The sequence below is a fragment of the Prunus mume genome, linkage group LG5 (genome assembly GCF_029339155.1).
Source record: "Prunus mume cultivar Tortuosa linkage group LG5, ASM2933915v1, whole genome shotgun sequence".
Lineage (NCBI taxonomy): Eukaryota > Viridiplantae > Streptophyta > Magnoliopsida > Rosales > Rosaceae > Prunus > Prunus mume.
Genome location: NC_142702.1, coordinates 28,554,898 through 28,577,568, shown reverse-complemented (window position 1 = coordinate 28,577,568; position 22,671 = coordinate 28,554,898). Strand labels below are relative to the sequence as shown.

General features: G+C 38.5%; 4 protein-coding genes and 1 non-coding gene across 11 annotated transcripts; 2 read left to right on the top strand and 3 right to left on the bottom strand.

The window, feature by feature from the left end:
• Positions 1-4,106: 4,106 nt before the first annotated feature.
• RPD1 (Ubiquitin carboxyl-terminal hydrolase family protein) lies at positions 4,107-6,894 on the bottom strand. Of its 7 annotated transcripts, none has more exons than XM_089051776.1 (3): positions 4,932-6,894; positions 4,503-4,716; positions 4,107-4,370 (listed from the first exon to the last, which is right to left on the bottom strand). In XM_089051776.1, exon 1 carries the CDS (start codon positions 6,590-6,592, stop codon positions 5,243-5,245), a length of 1,350 nt encoding a protein of 449 aa, XP_088907902.1. In that variant the 5' UTR covers positions 6,593-6,894; the 3' UTR covers positions 4,107-4,370; positions 4,503-4,716; positions 4,932-5,242. The 7 variants fall into 7 exon arrangements, with proteins under 7 accessions (XP_088907902.1, XP_088907901.1, XP_088907904.1 ...); XM_089051775.1 differs by having other exon boundaries at positions 4,582-4,716; XM_089051778.1 differs by having other exon boundaries at positions 4,503-4,581.
• Positions 6,895-7,364: 470 nt separating this feature from the next.
• LOC103333245 (homeobox-leucine zipper protein HDG7) lies at positions 7,365-13,103 on the bottom strand. Its single transcript, XM_008236056.2, is given in 11 exon segments — positions 7,365-8,013; positions 8,016-8,118; positions 8,204-8,449; positions 8,451-8,572; positions 8,652-8,826; positions 10,106-10,318; positions 10,413-10,514; positions 10,721-11,404; positions 11,509-11,626; positions 11,731-11,945; positions 12,120-13,103. Coding segments are annotated over 11 exon segments (2,424 nt in total). The 5' UTR covers positions 12,303-13,103; the 3' UTR covers positions 7,365-7,750.
• Positions 13,104-18,307: 5,204 nt separating this feature from the next.
• Positions 18,308-21,022, top strand: LOC103333246 (RHOMBOID-like protein 2). Its single transcript, XM_008236058.3, has 5 exons — positions 18,308-18,738; positions 19,614-19,777; positions 19,997-20,160; positions 20,353-20,603; positions 20,704-21,022. Exons 1-5 carry the CDS (start codon positions 18,452-18,454, stop codon positions 20,816-20,818), a joined length of 981 nt encoding a protein of 326 aa, XP_008234280.2. The 5' UTR covers positions 18,308-18,451; the 3' UTR covers positions 20,819-21,022.
• Positions 21,023-21,138: 116 nt separating this feature from the next.
• TRNAV-AAC (transfer RNA valine (anticodon AAC)) lies at positions 21,139-21,212 on the bottom strand. The gene has a single exon. It is a non-coding gene; the product is annotated as a tRNA-Val (tRNA).
• Positions 21,213-21,480: 268 nt separating this feature from the next.
• On the top strand, positions 21,481-22,616 carry LOC103333417 (Bifunctional inhibitor/lipid-transfer protein/seed storage 2S albumin superfamily protein). The gene is made up of 2 exons (XM_008236247.2): positions 21,481-21,867; positions 22,173-22,616. The coding sequence occupies exons 1-2, from the start codon at positions 21,521-21,523 to the stop codon at positions 22,180-22,182; spliced, it is 357 nt and encodes a 118-aa protein (XP_008234469.2). The 5' UTR covers positions 21,481-21,520; the 3' UTR covers positions 22,183-22,616.
• The last annotated feature ends 55 nt before the right edge of the window (positions 22,617-22,671 follow it).

Sequence of the window (22,671 nt, the reverse complement as noted above, 5' to 3'; positions counted from 1 at the left end):
AACTGTTGAACAAATAAATAGGATAATGAAAGATGGCATGACTCATCGTGAGTATAAATTTTAAGTCAAACCAAGCTGAAAACTACATGAATAGAAACGTACATCAATGGGTAATCTACTCAAATATATTTATATTTAAATGGACATGGCCATGTACAAAGTAGTGATAACCTTTAATTACTGATAATCAACCAAATTAACAAATAAAATTTCACATAAAACTCATCTGTTGGTGTAATAAAATATTGATTTAATTGATATCCCATCGGACTTGGGTATCTTATTACACCGTCAATCTTCAACTGCCCTGGGATAATATTGAAGGCAAAATGACACAACATGAGAAGCCAAGTTGTCTGTTAGTCAACTATTTGTTAATGCAAAATCCGCAAAAACAGGGATCGTTTTGTGGAAGACGCCCCACATACAGCTACAACAACTTGAAGATTAACATTAACTTAGTATTAAGTTATATTTGGTGACTGATAAATAAATAATATACTGGGATATTCTCAAGTGGGGGAGAAGATAATACAGCTAAAATGAAATAAGGCATGATTATTATACTCCAAAATCCTGAAGTTTGTAATTAAGGCCTGATTACAATACAATACATATTCAAAATATATTATAAGTAAGCACATAAATAACTGCATTAAGAAGAAACAAGCAAACCTGAAACCGTACGGCTGTACTATTTTTTTAAAAATTAAAAATAGTCTAGCCGCTCGGCTATATTGTTCTAAAAAGTTAATAAGGATCGTATAGCCGTTCGGCTGTACTTGGTTATGGCCGCGCGGCTATACTTTAAAAATATATTCGAATATTTAAATCATATAGCCGGGCGGATATACTATTTAAAATAATAATAATAAATCGTATAGCCGGCTATACCGTTTTATTTTTTAATACTTAAAACCGTATAGCCGCACGGCTGTACTATTTTAATATCCGACTAGTATCGCCGACCGGCTATACCTTTTTATTTTTTTTTTCCAGACTTTAAACGGTATAGCCGTTCGGCTGTACGATTTTTATATCAGAATAGTATAGCCGGTCGGCTGTACGGTTTTGAAATAATAATAATAAATATTATAGCCGCACGGCTATACCTTTTTTTTTTTTTCTGTAGAGCCTCAGGAACTCTGTTGTGTACTCTTTCACTGAACCCGTTCACTTATGGTTGCTCACCGCAATCTCTATATCGATGCACTCTACAGGCCTAAAGAACTTCAAAAATTTCACCACAAACTGCGACCATGAATCCAAGCTGTGGTAGGGCTCGTACAAGCCTGACATCCATGGAATCGCATCCCCCAGTAAGTGAAGGGACGCAATCTCCAATTTCTTCTCCTCGAGAGCCTTGAGGTATTTGAAGTAAAGCTCCGCGAGGGAGAGCCAGTCTACTGGGTTGTCGTTTACTCCGTGAAACACAGGGAAGTTCAGGTTCATTGTCCATGGCATTGAGGAGGACCCATTTCTTGCACAAAAACTCGTTTTTTTAAAAATAGTATAGCCGACCGGCCGTACTTATTTTGACACGTGGCGCCTATTCCGTATGTGGTCCCTTTTTTTGTCAATAGTATAGCCGACCGGCTATAATGTTTATTAATGTTTCTAAATTATTATAGCCGCGCGGCTTAACCTTTATTTATGCACCGTATGGCCGACCGGCTATACTCAGTCCATACAGCCGAACGGCTATACCTTTTTGATTTTGATTTTGATTTTAATTTTTTTCGGAGAGCAAAGCTTCAGGAGCTCTGTTGTGTACTCTTCCACGGATCCCGGTTGCTCAGCGCAATATCTATATCGATGCACTCTCCAGGCCCAAAGAACTTCAAAAATCTCACCACAAACTGCGACCTTGAATCCAAGCTGTGGTAGGGCTCGTACAAGCCTGACACGCATGGAATCGCATGCCCCTGTAAGTGAAGGGACGCAATCTCCACTTTCTTCTCCTCGGGAGTGTTACGGTACTTGAAGTAAAGCTCCGCGAGGCAGAGCCAATCTACTGGGTTGTCGTTTCCTCCGTGAAACACAGGGAAGTTCAGGTTGATTGTTCATGGCATTGAGGAGGACCCATCCTTTGTTCTTGATTGTTCAAACCCAACTCTAAGTTGGCGGATATCTTCCAGAAGCGTTTGCTGGAAGTGAGCTTGTGCGGAGGCCATGGAGTTTATGGAGTTCTGTAGCTCCTGAAGCGAAGCCTGAGTTTTTCTTTGTGGATTTGTAGCTCCAACTCTAGGGAACCCATTTCTTGTGGAGAAAGAGGGTTTTTGCCCATGTTCTCAGAACCAAGCTCTGATACCCAAATAGGATCAGAAGGGGAAGAGGAAGAAGGAGACAAAAGGAATGTGAGAGGTGGTCAAAAGTGGAGCCCTAGAGGCTATTTAAGAAAAATGAGTAGGCCAATCGAATCAGCAGCCCATAAGGACTAAACAGCCCAATTATGCTTCTCAGCGCATCAGAATTGTTGTAAATTTGGAATATCTGAAGGAACTCTCTTCTCTCTCTCCCCTGTGCCTTTGAATCACAGAAAGCATGTCAAAACCATTAGAGAGATACCAAAAATTTGGCTTGAAAGAGTCTTTACCAAGAATTCACAGGTACCCGTTAGCCTGTAAAGAGCTGAGTTAATTGCGCTTACAAGAAAATTCCCAAGAATCTTCAATCGCTCATCTTCCAGGACACCCTCACCGCCTTTCGTCTCCTCCCTGAGTATGCTCTTTCCCGTATCTCGGATTTTATAAGCTCTTTTTCTTCTTATTTTGATATTTTTTAAAGAAAGAAACTTTTTTTTGATATCTGGGTTGCAGTGGCAGTGAAAATCCGGACTTGTGATATAAAAATAGTATAGCCGCGCTGCTATACTTATTTTCATACGTTTTTTTCAAAAAATAAAAATCGTATAGCCGCTCGGCTATACAGTTTTTTCTCCAGACTTGAAATAGTACAGCCGTGAAAATATTTTCAAATATGTAAATCATATAGCCGTCCGGATATACGTTTTTTTCCCCAGACTTTAAAGAAAACCTAGGTTTTATGCCTAACTACAAACAAGGATATACCAATCTAAAGTCTTGAAATAGTCAGAATCCTTTGTTTCTTCCTTTTTAGAGAATTTCCTCTCTTTCTTCCTCTCTCCATTTCCTCAAAATCCTTTCTTTCCTTCCCTTTTCTTCAATCAACCAATCAACCTAGATTTAAATCTCCAAATTATGTCTTGTATGGATGCTGAGACAAAGACATATTGTTGCTTCAATCGCAGTTCCTTCTCCTGTAACACAAAATAAAGTGAAAAGGGAAACATACTAAGCAACAAAATGATAAAATATATGAGTCAGCTGGCCTTCTACCTGCCCTTGTGGTAACTCAGTTGATGCGGCTGGACCAATGGGCTAAACCCTTCAGGACCGAACTCTCATATTTGGACTAATAGCCTAAACCCCGTTTAGGGCCCAAATAGGAGGCTGCGTGGCTGGGGCTGTGGCCCAAATGAAACAACTTGTGTGTAATTAAAATAATAATAAAAACATAGCATGAAAGAGCGAGCCTTAAGAAATGGGAAAACCTAGCTAGCTAGGGCCCTTGGGTGGATGGAGCAATCAACGTGACAAAAAAAGGCACCGGTGGCAAGAACAGGAAGAGCAACCTAGATGGGACGATTAATTTGCAAGTCAAGTTCTATTTTCACTTGACTAGATCATGTTAGCGGCTATTTCTCCTTTCATGCATTTATATGCACATTTACTAACATAAGTACAATTTTTTTTTTTTTATTTTAACAAAACAAAATCATGTTTGCTTAATTATCACAATAACGATCTTCACTATATTTTTTATTTTGCTTCATCTCTTCAATGCATATGGATTGATGTTGTTTCATTTGTTAAAAGACCCCATTGGCCATTGTACTTTGGGAGATATTCACATGAGTACGATTGAACAAAAATAAAACTCACTTGGTTCAATTAAGGAAATATATTTATTCACCACTTTAACTCAATGTATATCCTCCGCCTTTTTACTCATGATTAATTTTTTACTTTATATTTATGAAATCATAGTTATGTATATGAACACGTATCAAGTGTTGAGAAGAGTGATGAGAACACACCTTAGATTAATGTGGTGAACAAAAATGCTCTCCCCAATTAATGACATGTAATTTAAGTCCAAACACTTGAGACGTATATACTCCTGGTCCAAGTCCTATAAACTTTGTAAAAGTTGACCTCAAATGGAAACCCCCATTTCAATTTTGCAAAAGTACCTGGGTACCCATTGACCTGCATGCCTCCAAGCCCAACCGGTTCCGCTGAAAATCACAAATCCTCTCCATTGGCAGTGTATTCTTCTTCACTTCCCTAACATGAATTGGTAATATAGTGGTTCAGTGTTTCCCGTTCATTCATCTCAGTGTTTCTTAGTCATGAACAAACAAGTGTTTCAAGTCAAAGAACAGATATTCTACAAATTTGGAGAAATGATTCACAAACCGAAACCCTCCAGCGGCAATGCAATGCATGGCACAATATTGAATAATTTCAACTCAGATTCTGTTCACCTAACATTCACCTGAGATTTCAGAACCATTTGAATGCAATTACACAAATAGAAGACTCCATCAGTCCACGTTCATTATTTCTTAACTTCTGGATCAAGGGGTTGCAGAAGAATCCATTCTATTGCAGTTTATAATCAGTATAACTTCTACAACACAACATTAGACAAAGTATTAGTGGCAATGGTTTAAGTTAAATTCATAAAGTTGCACGAGCAATCTCCTAAAGCAAATCTCTTCCAATTCTTAAAGACTCGTGCTTAACTTCATTTTCTTTATATGCTTCCAAATTGTTTCGTTCAGATTGATAAGGTAGAACAGCATGGTAGTGACCAAATGGCCACTTTCAAAATTTGTAACTCACCTCAAACTTTCTCGGATCTCTTCGAGTTCTGAAGATGACGACAAGGCTATCTGGCATCAAAACTTTGCCCATGAATTTTCAAGAATCCAACTCCATCTGAGGTGTTGTCCATGAATAAGAAATCCTGCTTGCCATAAATGATACCCTCAATCACCGTGTTTCAAATACACTCAAGGTTAGATGATGTCATTGTTGATTCTCCACCTACTCACTGCAATTTCCATGACTGCAATGACTCAGGTAGCAAATACCAATTCCGTCTCACATGGACATCCTTTGCATCCATAGTTTTATAACAATGATCAACCTCATCAATCGGAGTCATAATCACCACCCATATCTGAGTTCATATCATCATCCACGCCCCTATCCTCCTGCCCAACGGTGCTCCCACCTCCAAAATCTTCAAAAGAATTCTCAACATGGTCTCTTCTAATATGCCCTCTCTCATCATCTTCCCAATCTCTGTGGTAACTAACCAATTCCCTATCCACTTTTGCCTTCCTCGGGCTTATTAAAACCAACTCAGCCAATTTTCTTCTCGCCAAATACAAATCATTCGGCTCTATCAACTCACCCTTCTTATAAGCCTCCCTAAGAAACACTGTATGAAGCTTCCCATGATTTCCTCTAGTTGAAATATAGAAAATACCCTGATGCTGAAGAAGAAATTCTTTCAACTTATTTGGCAAATTCATAGCCATCCTAAAATGGGCAATCCTCTCCAATGTAATCTTCTTCTCCACCGTTAACGACAACAACTCATGAATCACAGCAACTGCTCTCTTCTCCATTCTCTTCTGAGCCTCAAGTGACCTCAAGTCATAACCAGAAACATCCTCATACGGTGACCAATAAGGAACTCTCTGCCATTTCCACACTGCAATCCTATAATACTTTCCTATCTTAAACCCGGGTGGAAAATTCACAATGAATGAGAACCTTATATCCTCAGCATCAATTCCTTTTTCCCTATACTCTATCTCCCTAAGCTTCTCAATAGCACACAGAGATAAACTCGGGTCTTTCTCAACAACCTCAATGTACTTATTCCTAGTTTCCTGCGCATCAAACAGTCTAAAATACTGAGGGTGCTTGATAATTACCGAGTATTCGAAATCATCAGGCAGCCCAAATTCAGCCCTTGCAATCCGAACATGCTCGAGGCGGAGCCGGCCGGTGTTAGACATCATCAAAAGCTTTCTGAGACAGGTCACGGCGTCAGGGATTTGTTCGATGAGAGCCTTCTTTTCCTGCTCAATCTGGAGGTGGGCTTTTCGGGTTAAGCGACAATAAAGGATTCTCTGAACTGGGTGCTCGTAAATCTCAAAGACATGAGGGAATTTGAGGACGAAAGCGCCAGCTTCGTTCTGTTTGAAACCGAGGCGGCGAGCGAGGAGGTCGAGGCGGGAGATTTGGATGACTTGGTTAGGCTGGGAGAGAATGAGGTCCTGGAATTTGAGGACCTTGCGGGTCTTCTTCTCAACCTCCATGTAATTGTCGTAGCCATGGTCTCGGACTCTTTCTTGCTTCTTGGGTATGGAGGTGGACTGGGACATGGGTCTTGCGGAAGTGAGATTCAAGAGGATGAATGTGATGGGTTTCAGAGTTTTGGATTTGGTTTTGAAGAAATTGGATGAATAAGCTAAGAACATGTGCATTTTACTCTACTGGGGGCTTAGGGTTTTGCGCAGGGTTTTGGCGTTGGAGATGGTCAGTTTGCAACAGAAGTTAACAAGTGTGTGCTTGTTGCTGAGGAGGAGGAGCAGAGAAAAGCATTAAGTGGGACCAGTGCGGGTGTAAATTGAAGAAAGATCAAGATGTTCAGGGAAAAATGGAATTACCAGAATTTATAAGGCGCAAGTGTAAAACTACATTTCCACTGGGCTACTTATCAAAATTAGATCCTAAAATGGATTTTGTGGGCTTCAAATTCGTAAAAAACAAAACGATCTGCTGCAGGCGTGGCCTGCAAATGGTCTACAATGAGAAGTTAAAGTGAGGAAGTTATTTGAAGAGACCGATCCGACCGTCAAAACATTTAAAATATTTAAGTCCCATGATTTCTTTACATTTGTTGATGGTGAGATTTGACCTCTCAAATAACCTCCTCACTTTAAACCCTCATTATAGCCTTTCCGGCAAATGGTAATGGTATGGTACAGTTTGGGCCAGAGCTTATCTTTGGGCCATGGTGATGAGATAGGAAAAGCCCAAACAAGAAATAATTTCTAGATTGGTTCAATTGTGCGTGAGAAAAATGCACCAAGGTTAAGTAAATCTTGGAAATTTTTGATAGAAAAGAGAGAAGTAATTTAGCAAAAAATTCTTTAATCCCCAACAAAAAAATAAAGGATAGGTAGAGAGAGGCACCGAAATTAAAACAAGCATAAAGAAAGAGTTGAGAGGGTATTAAAGAGAGAGACCCAGCCATTTCAACATCCAAGTTCAAAATAAAACCATTAGCCAAAAAGGTTGTTTTCAATGTCACAACTCTGTACGGTATCGATAATTTAACAAAACACAAAAGGCAGAGCTGAGCCTACCCCGTAGGTCCACTGAGTCAATACCCGAACCACCACTCTTCAACTCTTGTTTTAAATTCAAAACCAGACCAGATTAAGCAGTTTACCACATAATAATTCTCCACATGCGGTTCGTTCTTGACTCGAAACCCGTGTGCGAAACATTTCATCTCAAGCTCCTTACTATCCCATTCTAATCTTCTATGTTTCCCCATATATCCCTTTTTCTTTTCCCAAACCATCAAAAGCAAAAAGAAGGTAACAAAATAAAAGCATGGTTGTCAAGCACTAACATTATGGTACTTGAAGAGCCGATTTTATCTTCTCAATTGTGTGCGAGACGAGGGTGTTAACTGTATTAATCGACTGCACATTGAGCTTGGCTGCAGGATAGTTACTCCCCAAAATTTGGAATCCAACAGTCAGAAAACATCCACCATCGTCGCAGCCATTGCCTTCAGTTTTGACCATACCATAGCCAGGTGGACCACCAGGGAGGATTGCAAATCCTGATGGTAGGAGAGCAACATAGGCAGAATCTCCACCCGCATCACGGCACTCATTGATGCTGGGTCAACCGGTGCATACACTACAAGTGAGCCTGAAGCGTCGCTCCACGACTCTTGTAACATCAGCATGGTATTCTCATTGGCATCTACCACCTGAAATTGGCAAAGTAACATACACACAATGAAACAACTGGTGCATAGGGGAGGAGAAAAGAGTAGAAACTTAGCAACCACTCACATTGGCACGAAGGAGAGAAACACAGTTGCCACCTCCTTGGGACTTGGCAATGCGAAGCATGAGTTGCATTTTATGAGTTTTGGACAAAACATCCCATTGATCCCTTAACTGTTCATCTCGCAAAAAATCAAACAGCCTATGCCTTGATACTGGTAGCCAAACAGATGTCGAGCCACTCAACACGATCCCAGAAGGCTCACCTGGGTCATCCACACTCTTCCGGGCCATAACCCTCAAATCTTCACCTAACATTATTAACACACAGTTTGTCCCAGTTGCGCACAGATGAGGCAGAAACCCCAGCACAGAAGTTATCAATCATACGTTGTGCCAGCTTTAACATGCTTTTTTTACCATTGGTACCTAACCCTGTCGAATATAGGTATTTGTCAGAACATAAAACTTCACATATTTGTCAGAAAATGTAAAAGAAGGCAAGTAGACTGACCTGTATGATCTTCAATTGAGTTGGTAGAGGAGATGAGGAATGCCAGGCACTCACATTGCCTTTGCAGAGTGGAAAGCCACCTCTGTGCACCAAAGCCCATACCCGAACGTAGTAATTGCCAGAAGAGGTGGTGCACGGTATTCTCATCGTATTCGGAGTGTTCTATCCAAGTCACCTGCAAAGTACTATCCATTAATTGGCGGCACCCACATAGCATCTATTCCAAACTCATGAACTACTATTGAGTTCCACTAGTTACCTCTTTCAAATAAAAAAAGGCAACATCAAAAAACCCTTAAAAGCTACCTGTAGACTATATCCTGATGGTTTTTTTCACACCCAAAATTTAATTTGTATCTCTTTTTTTGTCCAGAAATTTACTTCATATATAGAAGAAGGCATTTCCTAAGAAAAGGCAAAAGGTACGCCCAGAACCAAGTTTTAGTTGTTCCCTTATTGGTCGTTCAGGCCATGCAGCCTGCTGACCTACATTATGAATTTACCAAAGTGACCCTTCTCAGTTTTCACTCAGAAAAAAAATCATTGCATACAAACAATTTATCAAAAGCCAAAAAAGAATGCCATGTGTATGGGGGAGAGAGAGAGAGAGAGAGAGAGAGTATAACCTAGACATGAGTTGACATGAACTGAAGACAATCATAAATTAAGAGTGCACCAAACAAGTTTGTGGAAAAGATAAAGATGAAAAGTCAAAATTCAGGCTTGTGGAGAAACTAACAATATAATAAAATAGTGTGCAGAAAATCACACTATATGGAATTCAGTATACAACAATATAAGACTGGATCCAGGTCATTCAGTCTCGTGGACAATAAAGAAAACATTAATACAGAAGGAGATATAGGAATAGAAGCATCAAATACATAGTTAATGCAATAGAGATTGAAATTTCCAAGGGTTTTACTTTCACCTGCACATAAAGATTATGAATAATCTTATATTTTAGATGCAGAAACAGATACGATGGTTTACGCTAATATTAAACTGTGACTATCCTTGATTTTCTCATCTCTTAAGAGAAGCAGTAAACTAATTAAACACAGAAATGAGAAACCCTGGCTTCGAAATTTGAAGATTATATAATAAGCAAAATGAGGAAGCATCTTCTTCAGTAAAATAACAATAAAGTGTACATATTTCTAGGTGAAGTCCTACTACATTACAATAGGAGCAATCCCATCAACCAGAAAGCAATTTTGATGGGTGATAATAAGAAAGTAAATTCTTTGGAAGCACAAGTCAGGCTAAGGCTAGGTCTGGGAATATAACTGCCCATACCTTCTTGTGTTCTCAACAAACTCAAATTATTCAGCTCAACAACCTCATTAACAAGGTAGAATGAAAACTACACCAACAAGACTAACTCAACAATCATAAAGAAGCATAACATTGCATGGAAGATAAAACACAAGCAGTAAAGAATCAGCTATAACCTTGGAGCAATTATTAGGCATATCTTGCACAATACATCCAGAAGGAAACCTCCGGCAGTTCAAAAATGCATTTGTATTGGAACCTTCTTGATTGATGTCAATGGAAACATCGACCACAGCCCAAACACCCTCCTGATGTTGCTTGCAGAAACGGAGGAACTTCAGCGGGCGGACAGGGACCAACGGGGAGAGCACTTGAAGCTCAGCATGCATCTACAAAATAAGATCCTCATGAGTTCCAAATTTGCAGCAGGAGAGGAAGAGGAAAGGTGGATAAGACAGAAAAGACAGAAGCAAAGAGACACACCACTTGAAGAGCACCATTTCTGGTCCCACCCATGCCACTGGATATCACATCAATGACGGAGGCTCTAGCAACCAAACAAGAAAACATTTCTGCCCATCGATTCTGCTCAAGGAAAAACAAATTATTAAGTTCCAAATACATAGCTTCAAGCATTATTCTATCAATCAAGCGACTAAATATATCATCTTAATCTATAAACACTCAAGATCCAATGTTATACATTAAAATAGATAGAATGAAACACAAGCAAAAACTAAGATAGAGTAATAGAATCCTGATACAATTATTAAAAGAGTAGGATGGCATACCGCATCCATCAATGTCTCTACAAGAGCCAAGCTGTTTATTATCACCATACAAGTGTCCCTTGTGCCTTCAGTTACAAAGTTGCTGGGTTTCGTACCAATACAAGAAAATGCCCGGTACTCCTCATGGTTCAATATTTCTGTTCCACCATCTGAAGTTTTGATCCACAAGGGGCTATCTGCCTGAGCCATCTTAACCAATTCATCCATAGCTGCCATTGCAAGATCTATGTACATGGATCTTTCATATGGCACTTCATTGCCCAGCATGCCTGTAGAACTCTTAATTAGAGGCATCATTGGCGAAGAGCTCGAAACTCCATCTCCTAAATTAAGTCCCATTGGCAACCCACTGCCTCCAGCACTCAAACCACCAATCCCATTTCTTCCTACCCCAAGTTCCAAACCGGAGGTTGAATTTGGAAGAGAGATGGGACTGGCCAAGGAAGAGATTGGCCTGCCCAAGAACTTGTTTGCCAAAGTGCATATCCGGTTTAGTTCATCTTTCAGTCGAGCATTCTCAATCCTAAGTTGGTGTTCCTCAAATGATATTTGACCAGGAATGGCAGGCCCACCACAACTATTGCAAACTGGGTTTGCCATAGCATCCTTCATCACACCATTCTCAGCACGGAGCTTGTCATTCTCTTGCCTAAGAATTATATTCTCATGGCGTTCCAGTTGTGTCTGATTCAAAAATTTCGTATTTACATTTCCATTAATCACAGAATTAAAAACCAAATCTCACAAACACTGAATGAACAAAAGGAGAGAAGTAATGTGACACTGACCTTCATCTGGGTCCTTCTATTTTGAAACCAAAACTTCACTTGCTTTGTTTCTAAGCTAAGTCTCCGGCTCAGTTCAAGCCTCTGCTTTTCATCAGGATGAGGACATTCTTTGAAGAAACTGCACCACAACAAGAAGAGAAAAACAAACCCCATGTTACCAAGTCCCCCAATCTCAAATAGAACAGTAAAATAGCTGAGATATAATTGAGAAATTGATCATACTTTTCAAGTTCTTGGATTTGGCTTGGGGTATGCCTATGATACTTCTTTTTCCTGGGGCGTTGCTCGTCCCCGGCGTCTTGATCATCACCTGATGCGCCTTCAAAATTATCACTCCCTGACCTGCTCTCATACTCATCATCCCTCATCCTCCCAATAATCCCAGGATCAAAATTCTCAGCAATCAGGCCCAGTTCACTGTGACCATCCATGTTCTTCTGCACAAACACATATCAAGTGGAAGATCAATAACAACAAACAACAACAACAACAACATGGACTCAAATTAAAAGATCATCAATAGATATTTTAGAAGAAAAAAAAACAACAAGAAGTGAGGATTTAAGTTTTAAGCCATGAATCAGGGGAAAGCTCAAGGGAGAGAGGCATACTATTGAAAGAGAGAGGGCAGAGGAACTCCGCATTGAATTGGGAACAGGGGAAGTGAGAAAGTGTGGTTGAGCAATGGCACCACTGGGCATGTAGGGGGTATGTGGAGCAATATCAGCCACAACTCTTGCACCCCCACCTCCACTATTACCACTACCACCGCTGATCAAACCTCCAAAACTCATCAAAAGAAATGAGGAAAAACAATGGCAAGATTGAAATTTGAAACCCCTCTAGAGTCTAGACGCTCTTTTTCTCTCCTTCCTTTCTCTCTGATTTTTTTGACTATTTGACTCTGTGTCTCTGCAGGTTTTTATAGAAAGATAGAGACTCTCACTTTCACAGGGGTATGTTTATGACTTGTTTTTTATTTTATTCTAAATGTTTGACCTTACCCAGCGATTGCCAGATTGAGCTAAAGACTGAGAAAGTGGGAATGCATTCTAAGTAGAAACAGAAGAAAAAGCTGTTTCCTTGTCAACGCCCATGCATGACTCAAGGCCCCCTCTCTCTAGAAAACTCTTTTATCTCTCTAGATAAATGAAGAAAAAGAACGAGAAGACAAGAAAAGTCCTTTTTTTATGATCCACAGTTCACACAACCCCCTCCCGTCTTTTTTTTTGGTCAACCACAACCCCCTCCCTCCTATCTCTTCCTCTGATAAAACTATGAGAACAAATCTCTGAATATATAAAACCACATAACCACATCCTTACATACCGTGAGCGGTTACGAAAACCCTAAATCTCCATCCCTTTCTGATGTGCTTGACTAATTGTTTGGCAGGATTGAAAAAGACCCAAGATTTAAAAGGAAAAGAAAAGATAGAAAGTACGCAAAAGCGGTCTCAGAAAAATATGGCAGAGGGAAAACAGACAAAACACAAAAAGGTGAAGGGAAAAAGCTTACCTCATATTCACACTATTCCACTCATGACTTTTAGAATACATAATACCAAATCCAAACAAAAAGACTCAGTGGACCTCTCTCTCTCTCTCTCTCTAATGTTACAGATATAGATAGATAGATGGCAATGGCATGCAAACCAACCCAAGTACGGGGAATAGGTTACCTTTTAATTTTGACAGTGAGGCCAAGGAAGCAGCCTCTGTCTATGTCACACAGCCAAGCCAACCAAAGTTAATAAGATTTTCAGAACCCTCTCTCTCTCTCTCTTATGGGATCTGTGGAAGATAAAAAGACAGACAAAAGATATATCTTTGTTGACAAGTAAAACTTTGTACTGTTAATCTATTAAATATAAATAAAAAAAACAATAAATGATAATAAACAAAGGGACTTGAGGAAGGTTTTGCAGCTGACTTACAATGACTCTCTCAGACAGGAAATTCAAAGAGTCAATGAGGCTTTTTTTGTTAATAATTTTTCTCTGTCTTTTTCTTGGCGCAAACCTCTCTCTAAGTTATGCCTTGATTGAATCAATTTTCAGACCCAAATGGTAAAAATGCCTTCTTCCTCCTCCTCCATGCAAACCAATTCTACTTCTCATCCACTCTCTTTCTTTCTTTCATATTACGAGAAGAAAATCAGAGAAAGACATAATAAACGCATATTATATATAGAGAAGGAGAGACAAATAAAGAAAAGAGCGTGGGGCGGGACCCACTAGGTTCGTGAAATCCGCCCAAATCTACTTTCACGCGCGTGCGGGTGTTCTCATTTTGTGTACTTGCCTCACTGGAGTTTTGATTCCGTGTGTACACATCATCACTGTCGGTGCATTGACTGTATTTTGGACCAATGAGGTGGTGCCTTTTCGAAGGGTAATATGGTGGGCCCACCTATACTGCAGGGTTTGGTACTTTGGTTGCTCTATATAGCCTGTTTGTATGACATCACTCCTTTTATTACTGGATATGGCTCCCACTAGTATTCTTGTTATTTCAATATACCCTTCATCTTTCAAATTTTACAATATCCACTCATGTCCAATTCCCTCTTTAAGAACAATATTTAAATAAATAAAAACCACACAAAATACTTTTCTACTAATTAATTAATAACTGACCTACTTGTTTTCCTAGATATAAATTGGATGTACACAAAGTAATACTAGTAATGTCATTAAGAGGCCGTTCCCCAAATATGGTATAAAATCACTATTGTTTTGCCTTTTAATCGGTTTCCATTTTTTGTCTTACAATCAATTGCGCGTGCTCATTTTATGTACTTCATTTTCTCATTTTCTACTTTTAAATCTCATCGCATTGCACATGCGAGGCACGTGCATTGTCATTGGGAAATTGTATAAAGTTGTAGTATGTATATATCTACCACAATGAGCACATAACCTTCTATGTGGCATGACAGTTGGTGAAATATTATTACAATTTATAGAGCCATTTAGAATTTTTTAAAATTATTTACACTTTCAAATTCATTACATACCCAAAAAAACAAGTATACAAAATATATATTAAAGTTTCATGTGTCATCGAGACTTATGGGTAATTGGTTCAGAAATATATTAGCAATGTTTAAATTGTCATTATAGTAATGTTATAATGGCATGTGCCTTCTAGTGCATAGTCTCTACTTTTTGCACATTTGATTTCATGGGTGTCATAAATTATTTATAATTGTGCTGATCACTATTGTGGTTAAAGCTCTGAATTAAATAATTATACTGGTAAAGAAATATATAAACTTTTTCTCCTGTGTTTCAGTTAATTTGTAACTGAATGTGAATCTATGGCCTTGGCTGAAATACATATCAAATCCAACACATTTAAGCTTTGGAAATAAGACCTGAATCTATCTATTTGATTCATGGTTTTAATGAACGGAATCATGTTCCTCTTATTATATAATTTCGTATTCAAATAATAGTTATTATGATTTAATGTAAGAACAAGATTTGCCTCCTATTTTAAGGCAATATTACTATTGATTGTAACGTCTAATGTAAAGTGTATTATGGTAAATGACTTACTAGTGTAGTGGTTTGGAGAGTCTTAATATTCGTGTAGTGTGTGTGAACTTAATACATTATCGTCATCTCAATAGGAAAGATCCTAAAAGGAAGGAGTGTATTATGATGCTGCTCTCAAAGCAAATGTGTAGCAAAGGTATCACATTTTTGTTCTCTTGGTTATATATCCAAAGATTAGTCTTCTTATAAAATAAAAAAAAAAAAAGTTTAGAAATACAGCATTGGCGCATAATTGGATTTAAATTGTCATGTTAAAAACTTGAAAGATCGGCTTACATAATTCATTGAACAAATCAATGAAACACCCATAATACCATGCTTGGTAATTTAATATACTTTTCCCTATTTGGAAGGAAATTAAACAGAAAATGTTGTATACAAATTACCATATTTGGCCACTCAATCAGTTTGCTTCTTCATTAAGATTAGATAAATTGAATCCATTTCTATCCATAATCTAGCAAAACCTTCGCGAGGATCTGTATAGGAAATATCGAATATACCCTTATATTCTTATCCATTTTAATAATAAATATAAAACTCCATTTTAATAATCTGAAAAACTAAGAATAATTATTATCAACTAGTTCTAACTAAAAATGATTTTCGTTCACATTTTGTTATTTGCAACCCTAAGCCCAGCCCACTGTTTCAAAGTTGGCACCGTCTGTCAGATGTTGCTGCTTTTAAAAAAAATTAGAGTTCGTGGGCCCATAAAGTTGTTAGCTTACGTGGGCCTCTTCGGTCCAAGTATGGCCCACCCTCCGCGATATATTCTGTTTTGTTTTTGGGTCAAAAAGTCAAAAATCAAAAGTCAAACCTTCCGCCATATACAATAAGATAATTTTATGTACTTACCATTTGTATATCTCAGAAACAGGGTGACAAACTGCCGCCATGCCATGGTAGATGGTACTCTTACTCTGCCCTGTCTGTTTAAATAAAATTTTATTTATTTGTATGTATAAACTCTGTCCTGTTATTACTTAAAACAGAGTAAAATTTGCACGTGGGTTTTCGTGGTTATATGATGAATGCGCACGTAGCTGATCATAATGATGTGTTCGTTCTGTGAATTCAATTCATTATGGTGGGTAGATGCCAATCCACGTTGCATGTGTTGTTTTATTGATTACTTTGGTTGGTTAGTTGGCTCTGTCGAGTCGAGTGTATTGATTTTCCAAGAACATATTAATTTTGAGTATGTTGTCGGTTGTTCCAATTTCTGATTAATATTTGTTGGATATTTCGGTATTGTAATGAATTTGATCGACATTCTGGTGCTGATGCATCATTTTTTGATGTAGAAAATGAACATCAGCATCAGCATTAATAATACAAGGACATTGCTGCAGAAACTGTTAAGAAGAGAATAAGTGATGAGAAACCTGAGGTTCGAGATGCTGCAAGAGAGGCTGCTCTTCGGTATGTTCTTTGCATTGTGCAGTGAAATTAAGAGAAGATTAAGAAAACTAAGGATGAAAACAAGGCAGAAGTAATGGCCAAGTCACAGAAGAAAAGAGTCAACTTGCCACAGGGTGCTGCCTGCACCCAAGGGCCCCAAGGCTGGTGGGATTCTTTTTCGTTTTTGTGACTGGGTTGATGTTGATAATTGTCTGTCTTCAATTTGGTTTGCTCTGTTCAGCAATTCTTTTCTTCTTTCATGAAATTCTGATTACTTTTGCAGCTCGAAAAGGAGGAGTGACAAATTTAGTATTGTGTGTTACTTTTACCTCCCCACCCCACGAGTCACAAACTTGCATATTATGAGTGCATGTAATGTAAGATACTAACACATGATTGTGAGTGAGGTCTCTCTGCTTTAGGATTTGTTCATCATAAACTGATTGAAAAGATTTAAAGTAAAATCTACTTTACAATGATTACAATGGGTAAAAAGGAAAACAAATTTGTGAATGATTAATCTTCTAGCTTCCTCAGCTTTAGGTTTCTTGTTTCTGAACCCTTTTAGAAGAAACAGACAGACACAAACAAAATGTCTTTAGAAGAATGATGAAGAAAGAAAGGAAACAGACGTGAGCCATAGAAAGTGTACAAACTGTCATGATGGTATGTAGTAGGGTATAAGCAATACAGGATAACCTGAACTCGATTGTCTGACACTTAGACCAACCAACAAACTTTACTAATGCATTCTGACAAAGAGTATGATTGATTTACCTGTCTCACCTTCCACACGTACGTATCTAATTATGAAGAAGCCAATCCATCCTGTTCTTTCTTTCTTTCGACGCCTCTTTGTCCTTCTACAAGCTTCATCACTTCTTTGTCATTTCCTCTCTCTACCATAATTTGTAATAGTTAACTATTAGCTGTCACTAAATGAAAAGAAGAATCATGTACCACTCTCTATAGTTAACAACTTTAGAATTGGGTAATGGTTTGATGAGACCATTTTGCAAGCGAGAGAATTTATATGGTACGAATAATTATGAAACAAAAAACAAGAATCAAATACGATTACGGGTTTTGCTTTAGTACATTAGGTGCCAAGGGAAAATCAAAGATGATGTTTAGTTGAAAGATGTATGGAACTCAACTTCTTCTTTTCCGGCTCTTTTTTATGAGAAAAACTTATCTACCCCGTTGCATCACCTCATTCTTCATATGTCTCTCCTCCTTTTGTGGTATGAATCCTGCTCACTTTCGAAATGAGCCTAGATCATGGTCTCATTTGGATTTGGGGTTGAGCAAAAAAGTCAAGAAAATAATTGAGTCTTTTTGCAAATATTATTCTTTGCAGTTTGAACTTCATAAAGCTTTTGCTTGGACCCCAGGAATAGAAATCCAGCTTTATTATTTGGTTGGTTCCCTTCCTTTCCTTCATTCTAATGTTTATAAAGTTAAAAACGCGTTGAAGCAAGCAACCGATCACATTTAAAAGGCAGAGTGTCTGTTTCTTTACCCAAAAAAAAAACGAAACTGTAACTTCTAGTTAGTGACTTGGTGGAAAACAACGGAAAACAGAGAATCTGCGCATGTTTAGCAAGAGTCCAGTGGTTCATAGCTCACACTCCAAAAACCACATTACCCAATCATTCCAAGCCACGACACCACTCTGGCCAATTGGCCAGATGGAAACTCACGTGACATGGCACGCGCCTGTTGACGTGGAAGAGAACCATTGGTTCAAAACTAAGACTTAACTTATGTAACACCATGATGGGGACTGTTGCAGTTAGAAACCTGAAAATGCTGACCTCACTTTGTTTGTGCCACTCTCCATTCCATTAAACCTTTCCACCAACTTCATCTAAACAATTGCACAGGCTCTGCTCTGCCACAAACCCAATTCCGAGAGAGAGAGAGAGAGAGAGAGAGAGAGAGCACCATAAACATACAAAACAAAGAAGGAACAAAATGCCTGGTGAAGTTGAAGATGTGGAAAACAGAGGAGTGAAAGACAGAGCAAGGCAGAGCTACTCGTCGTCGTCTTATGTGATAGAGGACTCAGAGACCCAATGGACTTCTTGGTTGGTCCCCATGGTTGTTGTGGCTAACGTTGGTGTGTTCCTTTTGGTCATGTTTGTGAACAATTGTCCAAAGCACAATTCTCGGATTGAGGGCAAGTGTGAGGCAAGGTTTCTTGGGAGGTTCTCGTTTCAACCTTTGAAGGAGAACCCTCTCTTCGGCCCTTCTTCTTCCACGTAATTGAAAAATCTTTGGTTTTCTTTCATACCCATTTCCCAATTTTCGGTTTTTTGTTTTGTTGGTGTTTCTGTTTTGGTGCTTAAAATCTCGGTGTTGCTCCTTTTGAAGCACTTGATATATGTTGGTGGTTAAGTTTTCTGGGCACTTGTGATTTGATTACTTTATTGCTACTTTACAGATTTTTCAGCCTTCAAATTCTTACTTCTTTGTTTCACGTAGAAAATGAGTTGAATTGTAGTTACTGCATTAGCTTGATAGTGAAACTAGGATCTATTGAATGTCTAATTTTGATAACAAGGATATATTAATGGTATTAGATTAGTGCAAATTTAGTTCCTTTATAGCTAGAGCTTGTGTTTCATTGCATATCCTGATAATTATGATTTAGATTGAGTTTCTGAGACACTACGAATTCCGGTTACTCTGCATATAAGAAGAGGAAGCTCTTAGGTCGCTTTTGTTTGGTGGGTTCTGTTAGGCAGATTGCATCTTGAGATAGTTAGTATCAATGCTGAGAATCCCCTAAGAAAACAAGTACAATCCTTGAAGGGTCGTAACAAGTTCTAGCAGACTGTATGAGCTGAAAGCTTTTTTGCCTCGAAAGAATAGCCACTGGATACTAAACATAGTGCTTGTGCAAGCTAACGGAAAAGCTTTCAAACATCCAAAGTCTCGGGCTTTCTTATTCTTGTAACATGTTTAAATGTTTGTGCACCAATTACTTCAACTATGCTGAAAGTGTGTCTTTTTCATTGACCCACCTTATTATCACAGATTGCCCTTTCTCTTACTGTTTGTGTTTTTTTATCCTCCCCCTCCTTCAAAACCTATTGCAATTTGAACAATTCATAACCTTTTCATGATTTTGAAGATTAGAGAAGATGGGAGCTTTGGATTGGGCCAAAGTTGTGCATAAGCATCAGGGATGGAGGCTTTTCACTTGTATTTGGTTGCATGCTGGCGTAATCCACCTGGTTGCTAACATGCTGAGCCTGGTGTTCATTGGAATTCGTATAGAACAGCAATTTGGTTTTGGTATGTTTCTCTTCCTGTTTCTAAATGATGCCGGAGCACAGTGTATTACTTTGACTATGAATATATTTTCTTGTACCTTTTGTGTGTACAATCTGATGTTATTAATTATTATTTGAATTTGGTTACTAACCATCACACATAATCTTAGTTTTAAATGTCTATTTGGGAGAGAAAATCTCATTATATCCAAGTAGACTCAAGAGCTGTTACAATTGGCAGTGCGAGTTGGAATTATATACTTGTTGTCTGGATTTGGTGGGAGCATACTTTCGTCGCTTTTCATTCGAAGGAACATCTCTGTTGGTGCCTCTGGTGCTCTTTTTGGGCTTCTTGGAGCAATGCTTTCAGAACTAATTACCAATTGGACTATTTATACCAACAAGGTAAGCAGTGCTTTCAAGAAAAGAAAAATGCTGATACTGTTAACCATTATGGTAGAACCAGATTAAATATTTGCTGCTGTTTGCTATCTGTTATGAGGCTATACATTTCAATCTTAGCAGCAAGAAGATACTGCCCCCAGTAATGAATAAATAATGTTTACTAATTCACTCTTTATTTGATTGCCTCCATAGGTTGCAGCCCTCCTCACCCTTTTGGTCATTATTGCAATTAACCTTGGCATTGGAATTTTGCCACATGTTGATAATTTTGCCCACATTGGTGGGTTTCTTACTGGTTTCCTCATCGGCTTTGTCTTGATGCCCCGTCCTCGGTTTGGGTGGTTGGAGCAACCAAATATTCCTGCTCGTGTCAATGTCAAGTCCAAATACAAGGCTTACCAATATATGCTATGGCTTCTTTCTCTTGTTCTGCTGATTGTTGGGTAAGTTATTTACCCTAATCGTTCTGAGTGGTTGTTTGTTTCTATTCAAATCAAACTGGTTGCAGTTATTTTAAGAGCTTGTTATTTTGATCATATGCAGGTTTACAGTTGCATTGGTGATGCTCTTCCGCAGAGAGAATGGGAATGACCATTGTCATTGGTGTCACTACCTCAGCTGTGTCCCTTCATCTAGATGGCATTGTGAAGAAAATTAACACTCAAAACAGACACTTCAAAAAAGAAAAAAAAAAAAAGGGATATGTTCTTTTTCTACTATGTTAATGTTTAGTTGTTTTAGAAACTGGTTTGCTCTACCTGTTATTGTATAGGCAATTGCTGTATTATTGTTGGTGGGTTTTGGAATGCTCAAATTTTTGCATGTTTGATATGTTGCTATATGTAATTGCAATCATTCTTCATTCGATTGGTTTGTCTGTCAATGTTGAGTGCAATACTAAATCGTTTTCTTGCTTGTAAACCCAATACGAAATAGGGAAAAAGAAATTTGTGTAAATGCCAAAAAAATTGAAATGAATGGCTTCGCCCGGGTTCGAACCGGAGACCTTCAGTGTGTTAGACTGACGTGATAACCAACTACACCACGAAACCAAGTTGACATTGTGGTTCCTCAGTTAAATTTATACAAACAATAAAAACTAGGTATGGGTTAGCCCATACAAGCAGCAGGCCTCATTTCTTCTAATTAGATAGTAGATGCGGGCTCAGTTTAGTTGTCAGACTTCAATTTTTTTTTTGGTCAACAGTTGTATGGGTCATTCAACCTTCATGAAGAAGACCACACGTTATTTATTTTACACCAACCCAACTATACCGTCACTATAAAAAATAAGCGTTGCTGTTGCGTAAACCTGAACAAGTTACAATTAGTAAGGTGTAAGTTGATGTAATTTTGGGAAATGGGAAGCCGGAAGTTGATGATCGGAGTAACAATAATGGCGTTGTTATCAACAGCGATATTGGTGTCTAGCACGATAGAATGCTCCGCCGTGACGGCACTGGTCTCCACTTGCTACACCTTCATCACGTATGGCTCACCAGACCCCTTCCCGGGGTCTCCATGTTGCAATGCCATGGCCAATCTCAAGGTTATTGCTGACACAATTGAGAATCGGAGATTTGCATGTAGATGCTTATTGGGCCTCATTTCCACATACAACCCAAATGCTTATGCGATTGCTACTTTGCCCGACTTTTGTCAAGTTTCTTTGGGGTTCAACATCGATCCTAACACTGATTGCAACTTGTAAGTTTGTACCTCTTTCTTTCTCTCCCACATGTTTTGGGTTCAAGGTTTGACAATTAACAAATTGGGCCTAGTTATGATCTTGAATGGACTCTCATAGCCCAATTGTTGTTTATGGTTTTGGTTTTTGTTTTTCGGGAGCTTATACAGTGATGAGGTTATGTTCGAGGGGTTCAATCTAACCGTCCAAAATTGAGAAATTTGTTGATGAAATAGTTGTGAAGGACCCCTCACTATGACCTCTCATTACAGCCTCATTGTCTTTTTCCGACCAATGTTTATGGTTTTGGTTTGTGATGGTGCAGAATCCTATGAGTTTGGGTATGCAACTTTAACAGGAGTAGGTTCCAGAAAATTAGCGAAATGGAAGACGAAATAAACAATCTCATGTGTTCAGCTGCAGGGCAGAGGAAGGGAGGTTCGAGTTTTGGGTTGAAGAAAATCTAAATAATTGAAGATCTGATTGTACAAATTATGGAAATTATTATGTTAGACGATAGCTAGCTAGTTAAACTGTTGCTTTTAAGGTAAAATAGTTAATAATTCAAATATGGTAACATGATTGCTAACTGAAATGATTATAGCGATCCTACTTTAGGTCATTTAAAGTTGCCCTATAAAGATTTGATTACTGCATCAAAAAGTTTTAATGCTTTTGCTTGCCATGTAAAAGTGCTAGCAGCCAAAATTGGGTACATGATGACCCAAAAAGAGAGGCTTTGCTACATAATCCAAAATCAATTTCACAACCAGTTTCAATAATGACCCGTGGTTGGGATCCAATGCATGCAGTTTGCAGTTGAT